This window comes from Aquarana catesbeiana, linkage group LG01 (assembly GCF_042186555.1).
Source record: "Aquarana catesbeiana isolate 2022-GZ linkage group LG01, ASM4218655v1, whole genome shotgun sequence".
Taxonomy (NCBI): domain Eukaryota; kingdom Metazoa; phylum Chordata; class Amphibia; order Anura; family Ranidae; genus Aquarana; species Aquarana catesbeiana.
This window is the reverse complement of record NC_133324.1, coordinates 383,614,661-383,630,585: the sequence shown is the minus strand read 5'-3', so window position 1 is coordinate 383,630,585 and position 15,925 is coordinate 383,614,661. Positions and strand designations below refer to the sequence as shown.

At 44.1% G+C, this 15,925-nt stretch overlaps 1 protein-coding gene across 1 annotated transcript in view; it reads right to left on the bottom strand.

Annotated features, from left to right (window-relative positions):
• LOC141146993 (guanine nucleotide-binding protein G(q) subunit alpha) overlaps positions 1–15,925 on the bottom strand; it is a 193,514-nt gene that overhangs the window by 49,993 nt on the left and 127,596 nt on the right. The window contains exon 3 of the mRNA XM_073633897.1: positions 11,572–11,726. Coding sequence (XP_073489998.1) covers positions 11,572–11,726 — 155 coding nt within the window. The remainder of the gene's footprint in view (positions 1–11,571; positions 11,727–15,925) is intronic.

The following is a 15,925-nucleotide window of genomic DNA, read 5'->3' as shown; positions in this document are numbered from 1 at the left end:
CAGGTCCTTCTCCTAGACTAGGCAGAAAAAAACTGGGCTGCCTGTAGCAGAGTGGGGGGGTTATTGCCAGTAAGGACTGCCCCTGGGTGGTGCTGTGCTTGTTTTTTTGTTTTTCTGCCTAGTCCTACTCCTGATAAGAGGCGATATAACCCTAAGGTCAAAATTGAAGTGCTGTGTCCGTCAATGGACGAAAGAGAAAATACAGTGCTTTAACATCTATGCTGTTAAAGCCAGTAACCCTGAAATAGGATGGCAAAACAGTTCTTTGGGAAGAAGATCCTGACGATCTGACAGAATCCAGAGCACATCTGCTAGGAGCCTTATCAGGCCAGACTACTGCATTTGCTTGGGCCATCCTAAAGCAATGTAGGCTTGCTGGAATACTCTCCATCTCAATCTTGCAAAGCACACAAGGAAGTAGTTTCAGGGGCCACCAAAGCATACACTTCTACTCAGGGTGGATAAAATCAATGATTTAAAAAAAAAAAAAAAAAAAAAAAAAAAAATCAGATTTTTGTGATTTTAAATTGGATTTTTTTGATTTCTATCAAATTTATTTTAATAAAAGTGATTTTAGAGTAAAAATCTAAAATATAGTTTTCTATTTAAGATACATTAATAATTTAGTTTATTCAGCATGAAATGAAGCTTAGTTATGTAGCATGAGGCTGTATATTCTGCAATATTTACATTTTTGGTAAACTCATTCAATGAATCCAAGCCCTGCAAGTTGAGATAACATGCACTGCATTGATGCATTCACACAATTTCACAGTAACCATGAAATAAAACAAAGTTCAGGAATATTCCTTTATCCCATAGTTTTGCAAATCTATGTACACTACAAATTGTATGAATGAACTGTCATGATTACGCACGCCCACGGCGAATATCTAACTGCAACGTGCGTTCCGTGACTGGGGTATATGAGGAACTAAGGGAATAAGAAGGAACTTATATTGAGCATGTAAGACTGGCTGTGGTACTTTCACAGCCCGCACTACCTTTGGCCACCACTAGAGGGAGACTCCTCCAATCCAGCTAGCTGACCACACACAGGCAGATACGAATCTTACATACAATCTGCTGCACTCTAAGGGTTGGGGAGCAGTCTAGCAATTAGCACACGCTTCTAGGGTTCCTCCAGCTATTCTGCAAGCTTAAACTCCGGTGTTAATCACTCTTCCCACTGTCCCCACACCCACACACCAGTCACACAATAAACGATAGCCTGCCACCACCCAACAGTTTGTCCGCAGACTGGTCTGCAGAGCCACCACACACAGATCTCCGTCTGGCAGATCTTTTAGCGTACAATCTGCATGCAATCTGCCAACACGCAGTGCAATTCCATACCGACTGGCACGTAACTTAGACCGAGTACTTAGCCACTAAAATACAACAATCTGTTCAGAGATATGAGTCCTAGCTTAGTACACAGAAGTCACTTATTAATTTTATCATTTAATAAGTGGGCAGTGCATATAAGATATACAAAGAAAAAGGATTTACCAAAAAAAAGACATAAAAAAAATACAGAAAGACACACAAATTGGCAATTTGCTATGAAAATAAAGGGGGATAAAAACAGAAATAAACTTTACCGTTAACGTTTTTTGGCGCCACTGAGTGCATAAAGGACTCTCAGCTGCACAGGTGCGCTGCAGTTTCGTCTTCAGCTTCTGTGATCTGCTACCTGCACCTGATTGATTGTTCTGCCAATACCGACCTGGCTCTGTCTGACCACCCTGCTCTCTCCAATCTGACCCGGCTTGCCTGACTCTGCTACCACCTCTGCCTGTGATCCGTTGCCGACCTCTGCCTGTTATCCGACCCTGCTTTTGCCTGCTGTGTTCAACTGCCGACCCGGACTGTCTGACCCTGCTTGTGCCTCCTGTTTGCTCTGTGTGCTGCTGCACATCCAGCTCCTGTCCCAGTGACCGCTGCACCTGCATCCATCAGCTCTCCAGTCTGCTGTCTGCCGAGGACCGTCTTCACCTGCAGTCCAGCCATCCCTGGAGGGATCTCTACTCTGCCACCAGCATCAGTAGCTCCTACATCAACAGGCACTCCTACCCACTGTGCTCACAAGACCACTGTCCCCACTCCAGTGGCTGCTGAACCAGCGTTGTATGAGAGGTCTCCTCCTACAAGTCAGGCTCTACTACAAGGTACCTAACAGTACGAAAAAGCCATGACTGAGTCTGCGGGAGTGACCTCTCCGATGAAGGAGATCTGCACGCATCTTGCAGCCCTCACGCAAGCTGTGAAATCCCTGCAGGATAACTATACCAGGCTGGAAGGACAAGTTCAGAATCTTGCTGGCCCCAGTACCATGGCTTCCTCTTCGGCCGCCGCTCCAGCACAGACTATTTCCTCTCCTTCTGTTGTGATGCTCCCACTGGAGCCAAGGGTCCCCATCCCAGAAAGGTTCTCCGGAGATCGAACCAAATTCCGGGCCTTTCGTAATGCCTGCCAGCTTTACTTCGTTCTACAGCCCCGGACCTTCTCTCTAGAAGCTACCAAAGTGGGATTTGTGATCTCCCTCCAACAAGGAGAACCTCAGACCTGGGCCCATCGACTACTGGAGGGGGACTCAGTCCTGTCCCACTCCCTACATTCCTTTTTTGAAGGTACGGCCCAGCTTTATTAGGATCCTCAGCGGACTGCCACGGCCGAGTCCGACCTGTTTGCGCTCCAGCAAGGCCACAGACCGGTCGAGGATTACGTCACTGACTTTGGGCGCTGGAGCGCAGACACCCAATGGAATGATGCGGCCCTATGTCACCAGTTCCGCATGGGTCTGTCTGAAGGGCTGAAGGACGAACTTGCTCGGGTTGGCATACCAGACTCTCTCGAGGTCCTAATCTCTTTGGCGATCCAAATCGATCGTCGTCTTTGGGAACGCCGATCTGAACGTCCCGCTCAACAAACCCGTCCGGTATGGATGACTGCAAGGGCTCCAGTTCCTGCCTCTCGCTACCTACCTCCACCCAGTGTGAACCCAGTTAACTCGGTGCCTGACGCTTCCGAGCCCATGCAGCTAGGGCTGATGCGCCCTGCCTTGTCTCCTGAAGAACGAGCATGTCGTCGTCAGCTGAACCTGTGCCTCTACTGTGGTGGAACGGGACACTACGTCCATAACTGCCCGATCAAGATAAATGTCCATCTCCTATTTCTACCAGTCTTTCTGCCTTGTCTGCCAACTCAACCCACCTTGCTCTCCCTCTGGCATTACAGCTTCGGGGAAAGACAATTCCAGTCAACACTATCATTGACTCCGGGGCATGCAGCTGTTTTGTCAATTCTACCTTTGCCAGCCTGCATGATATTCCGTTACGAGGAAAAACTCATGGACTCTTTGTTTTCTTGGCCGATGGCTCCCGCATCAAATCAGGACAAGTAACCCAAGAGACTCTTCCTTTGCCTGTTACTGTTTCCTCCCAGCATAAGGAGCTACTGACCCTTGATGCCATCTCTTCCCCACTGTTTCCAATTATCCTGGGCATTCCCTGGCTCCAAGCCCACAACCCGCACATTAACTGGGTTACTGGAGAAGTAAAGTTTTTGTCTTCTTACTGCCAAGAACACTGTCTGACTGACACCCCTTATTCTTCAGCTACTCTTAATGTCTAGACATCGATCAGAATCTGCTCCAGTCCATACCCAAGCATTACCATGAGTTTGTCAATGTCTTCAGCAAGAAGGGGGCAGACTCCCTTTCGCCTCACCGCCCTTACGATTGTCCGATTGAATTGCTTCCTGGGGCTGAAATTCCATTTGGGCGTATCTTCCCCCTATCAGAGAAAGAGCAAGAGGCACTAAAGACTTATATTGATGAAAACTTGGCCAAGGGGTTCATCCGCCCTTCAACCTCCCCTCACCTCGCTCTTCGTTATCCCTTACCCCTGATACCCAAACTGATCCAGAAGTTGAAATCAGCTGTCATATTCACCAAACTTGATCTGAGAGGGGCCTACAACCTGATCCGCATTCAGGCCGGGCATGAATGGAAGGCGGCTTTCCGGACCCGATTCGGGCATTATGAATACTTGGTCATGCCCTTCGGGCTCTGCAATGCCCCTGCCACCTTCCAACATCTCATTAACGATGCGTTTAGAGACTTTTTAGACTTTTTTGTGATTGTCTATCTGGACGACATCTTAATATTCTCTGGATCACTCGATCAGCACCGAGAGCACATCTGCAGGGTCTTGGGTCGTCTTCGCTTGCATGGACTGTATGCAAAGGCAGAGAAATGCAAGTTCGAGCAACAGAGCATCCAATTTCTGGGGTTAGTAATCTCTCCAACTGGCATCAAAATGGATCCCCAAAAAGTATCTGCCGTTCTGGACTGGCCAGTACCCTTAGACAAAAAAGGCATACAGCGTTTTAGTGGCTTTGCAAACTTTTATAGAAAGTTTATCAGGGGATTCTCTGCCATAATTGAACCCATTACGCAATTGACCAAACAGAATATCCGTTTTTGCTGGAATCAGAAGGCCCAAGATGCTTTCGAGAATCTCAAGATGTTTTACCTCTGCTCCAATCCTCAGCCATCCTGATCCATTGTTACTTTTCATTTTGGAAGTAGACGCTTCCGAAATTGCTGTGGGAGCAGTCCTCTCACAACGTCAAGGTAGTAAAGACCTAATGCATCCTGTGGGGTTCTTCTCCCAGAAACTTTCACCGGTGGGAAAGGAACTATGACGTTGGTGACCGGGAGCTCCTCGCTATCAAAACCGCCTTGGAGGCATGGAGGTATCTGTTAGAGCTGTTCATCCGGTATTAATATATACCGACCACAAAAACTTAGAGTATTTAAGATCTGTTAAACGGCTGAAGCCTCGTCAAGCCCGCTGGGCCCTGTTCTTTTCACGTTTCTGTTTCCACATAAACTTACCGGCCAGGGTCAAAGAATATTAAACCGGACGCGTTGTCACGCATGTACGACAACCTGAAAGACTTATCCGTTCCTGATACCATCTTACCCGCAAGCAAATTCCTACTTCTGCAGTCAGATCTTCTTTACCAGATCAAGGAGGCATCCTTGGATTTGTCAAGACCTCCAGAGGTCACTTTAACATTTAAGGATGGCTTGTTTTGGAAGGGGAGCCAAATTTTCGTTCCTAAGGACATTCGAGTCAAAGTTTTAACCCTACTACATGACCATCCGCTGGCAGGTCACTTTGGGGTCCGCAAGACCTTTGAACTCATGCGACGCATGTTCTGGTGGCCTAACTTGAAAGACTTTTGTGAGAAATATGTCAGTTCTTGCCCTGTTTGTATCCAGAATAAGACGTCAAGAAACCGAGCCTGGGGACTGTTAAAACCTCTGCCTGTACCCGATAGACCCTGGAAAATGATTTCCATGGATTTTATAGTGGAGCTTCCATGTTCTGAGGGGTGTTCAGCTATTTTTGTAGTGGTAGACCGTTTATCCAAGATGGCCCATTTCTGCCCTTGAGAGGAACTCCATCTGCTGTTGAAACTGCCCGCATATTTATCAGAGAGATTGTCAGACTGCATGGGATCCCTGCAAACATAGTATCAGATAGGGGGGTACAGTTCACTTCACGTTTTTGGAGAGCCCTGTGTGAGAGCCTAAAGATTGAGTTGGCTCTGTCCTCGGCCTATCACCCCCAAACCAATGGGCAGACAGAGAGGACCAACCAAACTTTCGAGCAGCATATCAGGTGTTTCACATCCTTCTCACAAGATGATTGGGTGCCCCTGCTGCCCTTAGCAGAATTCGCATACAATAATGCTAGCCATTCAGCCACTGGATAGTCCCCCTTTTTGGCCAACTACGGCTTTCATTTAACCTTTATACCTGACTTTCTTCCTGAGTCTCCAGTTCCAGCAGTGCAGAATACAGTGGAGTTCTTCAGCCACAACAACCGGATGTTGCAGGAGGTGGTGTCCAAAGCCCAGGCGGACAGCAAAAGAGCCTTTGATCGGAGAAGAAGAGGGGAACTGAACTTGCAGCTTGGCGACCAGGTATGGCTTTCCACTAATAATATTAAGTTGGCCTGTCCCTCTAAGAAGCTTGCACCTAAGGGGACCTTTTCCGGTAAAGAGAAAAATCAACAAAGTTTGTTACGAACTAGCTCTGCCTGATTCTCTCACAATCCACCCGGTGTTCCATGTGTCACTGCTAAAACCTGCCATACCTGACCCCTTCCCTGATAGAGGAACCAGACCTCCTGAACCTATCTTGGTGGATGGAAGTGAGGAATTTGAGGTAGAGGCTATTCTTGACTGCAGAAGGAGACAAGGGCAAATTCAGTTTCTAATTAAGTGGAGAGGGTACGGCCTAGAGAACAATTCCTGGGAACCTGGCAGTAACGTTCATGCCAGACGGTTAATTTGCGCTTATTTTTCTGCACATCCTGAAAAAAGGGGGTATTTAGGCAACCGGAGGCTGCCTTTTGGGGGGGCAATGTCAGGGACCTGTCAGCACCAGACGCAGGCATATGCGTACACGCATGCGCCTGCGTACCCCTGCGCGAGCTGTGCAACAAGGCCCATCTACTGGTGCACATCAGCGTGCCCCTCAGGCGCGCGCCTTAAAGTTGTTTGGCGCCACTGAGCGCATAAAGGACTCTAAGCTGCACTGGCACGCTGCTGTTTCATCTTCAGCTTCTGTGATCTGTTACCTGCACCTGATTGATTGTTCTGCTAATACCGACCCGGCTCTGTCTGACCACCATGCCCTCTCCAATCCGACCCGGCTTGCCTGACTCTGCTACCACCTCTGCCTGTGATCCGTTGCCGACCTCTGCCTGTTATCCGACCCTGCTTTTGCCTGCTGTGTTCAACTGCCTTGTTTACCTGCTGACCCGGACTGTCTGGCCCTGCTTGTGCCTCCTGCTTGCTCTGTGTGGTGCTGCTTGTCCAGCTCCTGTCCCAGTGAGCGCTGCACCTGCATCCATCAGCTCTCCAGTCTGCTGTCTGCCCTGGACCGTCTTCACCTGCAGTCCAGCCATCCCTGGAGGGATCTCTACTCTGCCCCCAGCATCAGTAGCTCCTACTTCAACAGGCACTCCTACCCACTGTGCTCACGAGACCACTGTCCCCACTCCAGTGGCCCCTGAACCAGCGTTGTATGAGAAGTCTCCTCCTACAAGTCAGGCTCTACTACCAGGTACCTAACAAACAGTTTGTATATGTGCCTCCCACTTTTTAAGGGACCAAAAGTAATGGGACAATTGGCTGCTCAGCTGTTCCATGGCCAGGTGTGTGTTATTCCCTCATTATCCCATTTACAAGGAGCAGATAAAAGGTCCAGAGTTAATTTCAAGTGTGCTATTTGCATTTGGAATCTTTTGCTGTCAACTCTCAATATGAGATCCAAAGAGCTGTCACTATCAGTGAAGCAAGCCATCATTAGGCTGAAAAAACAAAACAAACCCACCAGAGAGATAGCAAAAACATTAGGTGTGGCCAAATCAACTGTTTGGAACATCCTTAAAAAGAAATAATGCACCAGTGAGCTCAGCAACACCAAAAGACCGGGAAGACCACGGAAAACAACTGTGGTGGATGAGCGAAGAATTCTTTCCCTGGTGAAGAAAACACCCTTCACAACAGTTGGCCAGATCAAGAAAACTCTCCAGGAGGTAGGTGTATGTGTGTCAAAGACTTCACCAGAGTGAATACAGAGGGTTCACCACAAGATGTAAACCATTGGTGAGCCTCAAAAACAGGAAGGCCAGATTAGAGTTTCATTCACAGTTCTGTAACAGCATCCTATGGACAGATGAGACCAAGATCAACTTGTACCAGAGTGATGGGAAGAGAAGAGTATGGAGAAGGAAAGAAACTGCCCATGATGCAAAGCATACCACCTCATCAGTGAAGCATGGTGGTGGTAGTGTCATGGCGTGGGCATGTATGGCTGCCAATGGAACTGGTTCTCTTGTATTTATTGATGATGTGACTGCTGACAAAAGCAGCAGGATGAATTCTGAAGTGTTTCGGGCAATATTATTGGCTCATATTCAGCAAAATGCTTCAGAACTCATTGGACGGCACTTCACAGTGCAGATGGACAATGACCCGAAGCATACTGCGAAAGCAACCAAAGAGTTTTTTAAGGGAAAGAAGTGGAATGTTATGCAATGGCCAAGTCAATCACCTGACCTGAATCCGATTGAGCATGCATTTCACTTGCTGAAGACAAAACTGAATGGAAAATGCCCCAAGAACAAGCAGGAACTGAAGACAGTTGCAGTAGAGGCCTGGCAGAGCATCCCCAGAGATGAAATCCAGCGTCTGGTGATGTCTATGCATTCCAGACTTCGGGCTGTAATTGACTGCAAAGGATTTGCAACCAAGTATTAAAAAGTGAAAGTTTGATGGATGATTGTTAATTTGTCCCATTACTTTTGGTTCCTTAAAAAGTGGGAGGCACATATACAAACTGTTGTAATTCCTACACCGTTTACCTGATTTGGATGTAAATACCCTCAAATAAAACCTGAAAGTCTGCAGTTAAATCTTGTTCATTTAAAATCCATTGTGGTGGTGTATAGGCCAAAAAGATTAGAACTGTGTCGATGTCCCAATATTTATGGACCTGACTGTATGTGCATGACCGATATTGAATACTATATTTTTAATAACCCAGAATTAAACTACATCTACAATTACACTACTTCTACAGGTCACATCACATCTTGTTAAGGCAAACTATCCTACGCTTACATTTTCGTTACATGAATAAGTTCTGATATCACTGTTTTACGAACCTGACAGCTTATTATTCTAAATAGGAAACCTTCATTTTGTTTGCAAATATTAAGGATTCTAACTACCAGCAAGAAGTCCTTACATTTAAAAAGCACCCGTTAGTTCAGAACCGTCATGGCAGCGCCTGTTAGCGGGCATCCACTCACCTGCTACCGCCACCTTCCTCACCTTGTCGTGTCACTGCCGCATCACCAGCCATCCTATTAAAGTGAATAGGAATGTCGGTGAGTCAACAGCGGGTCAGAGGAGGAGCCACTGCGGAAAAGAGATGACAGTTGCTCTTTAAAAATTATGATTTAAATCGAGTTGATTTAAATCAAGCCTTTTTACTAGTTATTTAAAATGACACTAAAGGTTCCACTGTGCAAAAGCGCTCTCCCGGCGGGGGGTTACCTTGCGGGCGCGCTCCCGAGTCCAGCATTCGGCGTCATTGGATTTGATTGACAGCAGCGGGAGCCAATGGCTGCGCTGCTATCAATCTACCCACTCAACAGCTGAGAACCCCCTAGCAGAAAGACGGCGCGTCCCTGTGGGAAAAGTTCTAGGGTTCAGGCAAGTAAAACGGGGGTGTGTGGGTGCCGGTCAGGTCACCGACAGGCATTTACAACCCCTTTAAATTGTTATTTAAAATCGACTTGATTTAAAATGTGATTGTAAAGGCTCGTTTTAAAAACCGACCATTATATTTACCTCCTCTGTGCAGTTGGTTTTGCACAGAGCAGCCCGGATCATCCTCTTCTCGGGTCCCTTTTCGCTGCTTCTAGCCCCTCCCTCCTTTGAGTGCCCCTCAGCCAACAGCTTGCTACAGGGGGCACCAAAGCCAGCTGACTGACTTTGATTGACAGCTGCGGGAGCCAATGGCGCCGCTGTTCTGTCTCAGCCAATCAGAAGGAGTGTCCTGGATGGCTAAGGGGATCGTGGACATTGCTGCAGAGAGAAGGGGCTCAGGTAGGTAATGGGGGGGCGCTGCTACATAGAGAAGGTTTTTATCTTGATGCATAGCACGCATTAAGATAAAAAAACCTTCTGCCTTCACAACTCCTTTAAATCAAACTCACCCTGCTTCTACTAGAGGACCCATGTACCTGGGGACATACCTATCCAGTCTGCTGGCAAAAACCTTGACATGCTCCACTGGATTCTACCAAAAGAACTTTGGTTCAAAAAGATATACTTGGAGTTTGTATTGGAAGAGCGGTTTAGATCCCATTTACCTTTTTACTCTCAGTACCTAAATCTGAGAAGTCTGATTATATACTGAATAGGATACGCCAAGGATGGGTCTTGGACGAGCGGTAGGTTTCCCCATTATTGGGCTGTTGTCCCTTTAAGGTGAATGATAAGAGGCCATTTTGATATATTAGCGGTAAGCCATTGTGTTATTTTCATTATACCAGAAACTTAGACTGTTCTATGTTTTGTTGAAGAAAGCGTTTTTTTTTGTTTTGTTTTTTTGTACTGTCAAAAACAACCAAAAGAGAAGGTTTACTTTTACAAGCAGCTAGCTGGTGATCCCGCATTCCTTATATTACAATACACATTAGTTGATCCTCTAAAGCTGGCGATAGATGGATAGAATTTAAAAACAAAAGTCTTAGGAAAATTCATACAAAAATGATCACAACATTCGTATATTGTTTGAAAGATTTAATTTGCTTTCAACATTTGCTTTTGGAATGAATTGGCTTTAGCAAACAAAAGCCACATATACTGTTAGAAATTTGTTTGTTCAAGAAAAAAAAATTCCATTCTGCACCTTCAAAAGTTTCTTTCAAGTTTTTTGTGTAAGCTATGCTGTAACTTTGACTGCCACGACCACTGAACGTGGTGAACAGTGGCTAAACAAAGTTACTAGTTTCCTTTTAAATGAAACTCCTGATCTGCAAACTTGCTTTACATCAGCAAACGTACTTGCAAACGTACTGTAGCCCCTTTCTAGCATGACGATTGAGCAACTAGATTTCCAGAAGAGAATAATGAAGACACACAAATGTGTCAGTTGTATGGGATCCCTGCCGGAAAAAATAAAAAATAAAGTTTTCTTATAACAGGTTTGATACATCAGACTCTTAAAATATTTACCTTTTGCAATTTTCCCTGTAATAGTTCAAGATATAATATTATGTGGCCAGTTTAGATGCAAATTTGTGCTAATGGAGTTTTTACTTAACTTCCTTTACCACAGTACATTTTCTGATTTAAGGCACTGCTGAGAAAGCAATGATGCATCTTGCTCACCTGTAGTTTTCATACATTCAATTCTGGTATAAACACTGCTACTGGACACTTTGTACAACTTATTTTTTTTCCATTCTGCAGAAATAAGTACATGGAAAACCGTTCTCAGAAAAATCTAGTAATGCTTGTATAACCTCACCAGCTTGTTTGCTATAAAAAAAAATTGAACTTGTCTTCAGCACAGAAGAGGTCATGTTTGCACAACAGGCATGTGACAAACGAACTTATAAATGTGACTCATATAAGGCAGCACTGTGAAACCATGAAGCAGGATTAAAAAAAAAAAAAAAGAAGATAGACTAAGAATGGGCGTTATTCTGCTGCTTCGTAAGAGGCACCATATTAATTATTTTTTATGAAGAAAGACAGCAGTCACATTCCCATCTACACTATAGTACAACCCTATATGAAAAAAAATGCTTCATCTAGGTCAAACACATGCCACGTTTCCTGTGAGAAGGCTGTATGTATTAAGAGTGGGAGAAGCCTAGTGAAGATAGAACAGTTTTTACCAATCACTTTATTGTATGGTATAGCTATGATGAGAAATTTGGACTGATCACAAGTCATAATACTTACTATTTAGTAGAGTCAGACAGCTGATATTCCCGTCGCCTGTCATAGCATTCTTGTATCCCAGGATCATTCCATAGATATTTTATTGCATCTACATAGGGCATCTCAAATGTGGACACCTTCTCTACATCAACTTCTCTGATTAACAGTGCATGGCCCTTTAGAGAAGAAAAAAAAAAAAAAGTACAATGTAAGAACTTGCCCATAACAACGCAAATTATTTGAAAACTATGTTTACATTTAGGACTGTACATTTAGCCCTGGTTCACAACAATGTGATTTGACAATCAAAAATCGCATGACAAGTTGCATCCCATTTGCAGCAATAGAACCATTCAAATTGTTGCGACACAAGTCTAGACTTTAAAAAAGGTTCCTACACTACTTTTGTGTGATTGCATTGCAATTTGCATTGAATTCTGTTGTATGAAGTTACACTTCAAAATTGCACCAATCACTGGCTTTCAACCCATGCTGAAGTAGCGCGATTTTAAAGCCGCACTGATGTGAACCAGGGCTTAGGGCCAGTTCACAACACTTACAGTGCAGGAGGCACACATTTCCCACATCACAAAGAAATGCGCTGCCCAATGCAGATGCATGCTAATCTTAATAGCACCCTCAAGCATCTAGGAAAGGCAGGTAGATTCACGGCCAGTACCACGTGGGTCTGGTGCAGTGCAGTTTTAAAAATTGTGTCTGCTGTAGCATTTGCATTTCCCAGCGTTTGACAGCCCACAGAATTTAATGGTCTGGCAGAAACATACGTGCCTGAATGCACCTTTTGTGGCGTTCAGTATTCAATAAATGTTACGTGCCAGTCTCTGTAACTTGTAGCTGCAGACACCAAAGTGATAAACACTTCCAACAATTAATAACTATTTATCTTTTGTGGTGAGAACCAGCCCATAAAGTAGAACTAAAAGCAAAATTTTGTTTCCATTGTGGATAGGGATAAGGGAGGATAAAAATTCCTAGTCAGTTTTTTTTTTCCCCCATCTATGTCACAATGGGGAGATTTCCCTCAACTTCCTGTCCCATAACCACAACAGTAAGTGAAAGGAAATTCCTCTATACCTGGGATATGCAATTAGCGGACCTCCAGCTGTTGCAGAACTACAAGTCCCATGAGGCAAAGCAAGACTCTGACAGCCACAAGCATGACACCCAGAGGCAGAGGCATGATGGGACTTGTAGTTTTGCACCACTGGAGGTCCGCTAATTGCATATCCCTGCTCTATACCATTGTCCCCATTGGAAGAGTTCCATTCTATTTCTGTTCTGGGGACAACCTAAAATCTGAAACTTACTTTTACTTTTGATAATAATGGTAAACAGAACAAATAGAGGGTGGATGTCTCTAACGGGGGCACAGACAGCAATAATAGAACCTGACAGGTCTTCTAATCGGTCTCTATTATATCTAAAAAAAAAAAAAAAAAAAAAAAAAAAGAAAAAAAGCTCTGCCTTCACTTATACCGAAGGCTGCATTCACACATGATCATGGGCGGAATCGCCGATTCCGCCCCATGATTTCAAATGACTGCAAAACACGGGACGCATTTGCAATGCCATTACTTCTAATTGCACACCTATCGAACATAAGCTTCTTTTGGGTGACAGCGGCACACAGATTGCAGCATGATTTACCGCGCGACACTTGCGGTGTGATTGGAGTGCCATTGGAAATTTTGCAGCCATTTGAAATTGCGGGGCAGAATCATGTGTGAATGCAGCCTAAGAGGTTTGACATAAACACATTTTTATACATTTGTGGATAAAGTAAAATTGCACAACCAATATACAATAATATATCTAAACAAATAAAATAGTGTGTGTATTCAAGTACATATAGTGCTCCAATAAGCGGACTCCTGTATTCGTATGATACTCCTTAAAAATGCGATGGCAACTTAGTAGTCTCCAGCATTGGGATGTATCACAAGATAAAAAGAAGAAGAGGCTTCATGGTGCAGTACTCCCGTTAACTATAACTATTTTTATTATGGAGGACAGTATTATTAGTAAAGCACTGAAGTAGCGATGGGGGCTAAATTTGCGCCCAACTTCACTAATCTCTTCATGGCACTATGGGAGAATGATGTTCTTTTGTCATCTAAAGGTTCCAGATTGTTTTTTTTGGCGCTGCTACAAAATGTCTGTTAACTTTTTGGATTTGGTTATCTTCAAAGAGCAGAATCAATTACTAATCAAAACCTACTTTAAGCCGACAGATCGCAATGGAGATATATTCCAATAAAAGCTTGCCATCATCCCAACTGGCTTAAAGCAATTCCCAAAGGACAGTTCCAACGTCTTAGGAGGAACTGTTCTCTGTTGGAAGATTTTGAATCCCAGGCAAATATACGACCGCTTTAGGGAAAAAGGATATGATCCTGTGAATTTGGATAAAGAATTACAAACAGTGTCACTCTTAGATAGAGACAGCTTACTGACCCCTAAAAAGAGAGCAGAGGGAAACCAGAATAAATTTGAATGGTCCTTTTTTACAACATTCTCATCACAATATTGGTGGGTGAACAAAGTGATCAAAAAGCATTGGCAGGTTCTAAAAAGTGACAAAATTCTGGGACCCAAACTTCCAGAGAAACCCAATGTCATATATAGGAAAAACCAAACCTTGAAAGATACTTTGGCCCCCAGTGTAATAAACTCCCCTCAGAAAGTTAGCATGTTTGGGAACCTGAAAGGTTTTTTTTCCGTGTAAAAGATGTACTGTATGCAAAACATCAAAAACCATTAAGACTTCTTCCTTTTCTTCACAAGTCACTTCAAAAGGTATATAACATCACCGACTTTATTACATGCTGAACTGTCGCGGTCATTTATCTTCTTAGGTGTCCGTGTGGCCTCCAATATGTGGGGAGGACAACGAGGGCACTTAATGTAAGAATAGGGGAACATCTAGCCCAGTGTTTCTCAACTCCAGTCCTCAAGGCGCCCCAACAGGTCATGTTTTCAGGATTTCCCTCAGATGAAATGGCTGTGGTAATTACTAAGGCAGTGAAACTGATCAAATCACCTGTGCAAAATAATGGAAAGCCTAAAAACATGACCTGTTGGGGCGCCTTGAGGACTGGAGTTGAGAAACACTGATCTAACCAATATACGTAGGGGGTTTATTGGACATAGTGTTTCCAAACATTTTCGTCTTCATCATAAGAGGGACACTTCCCTCCTTCAGGTTATTGCTAAAGAGAGGTATACCCCTCATTGGAGGGGAAATAACCTCAAGACACACATTTCACGCAGAGAAACAAGATGGATTTTTGACATCCAATGTTACAGCCCCTTGGGGCTTAATGTTGAATGGGATATCAACTGCTACATAGATAGCCAGTAGTCCCTCTCTTTTCTCCCCCCCCCCCCCAGGAAAATTTCTAGGGGGGACGGGCTATCAGTTTTGTATATGGAACTGAAGGGTTAATTTACTGGTCATAGGGTATCAGAGATATGGCCAATATTTCTGGCACGGTAAAAAGAGAAAAAAATAAATAATTTTTTGTACTGTGCATGAGATGTGGTAGGTCTGTTACATAATATACTGTAGTGTTAATACTGTGATTGTTTGTACTTAGTGGCTAGGATAGTTTGTATGATTTGTAGATGGCTGTGGATAAGAGTGTAGACCTTTGGAGCATGCTGGGGGGGGGGGGCTTGCCCCTCCTCTCAGTTTGTTTCAATGAGTTTATCGGTATATATGTGTAAAGGTGCATGTATATATACATTTTTTCCTTTAGCCCGGGTTCACACCATAATTCGCTGCGGACCAAAGAGGAGCGCTGTGCGTCCCTGTTCACCGTTTCAGGGACGAATCAGGGCCGATTCTATGCCTGAATTTGGCCCTGAAACGCAGCCAAAGATGCACAGCGTTTTTGTGCAGTGTGCACCGCAGCCACCCTGGAGATATGTGAACCGAATCCATAGGGAGCCAGTCACATTCTCCTGCTATGCGAATTAGATGTGCGGAAACGCACATCTAATTCGCATAGGTGTGAACCCGGGCTTAAATAGGCTTTTTAAAATGTAAATTTTAATTTTATTTTTCTTCAGAATAATCAATCCATGAGGTATTGTGAGTAATAACAATGGTGATTTAAGGATACTAAATATGTTTCATATGAACGGATGTTTAAATTTATTCCTTTTAATTTTTACAATATAAAAATGTTTTATGTAGAATGATGATAAATAATTGCATTAGCAATTTGTTATAGGATATGTATCAAATGCATGTGAAAGTTTACCATGGTTTTTAATATGCAAAATACATATTGACTCCATCGGTAAAAAGGACACCAAACGGGATAAGACTGTAAAGACATTTCCGTAGTCT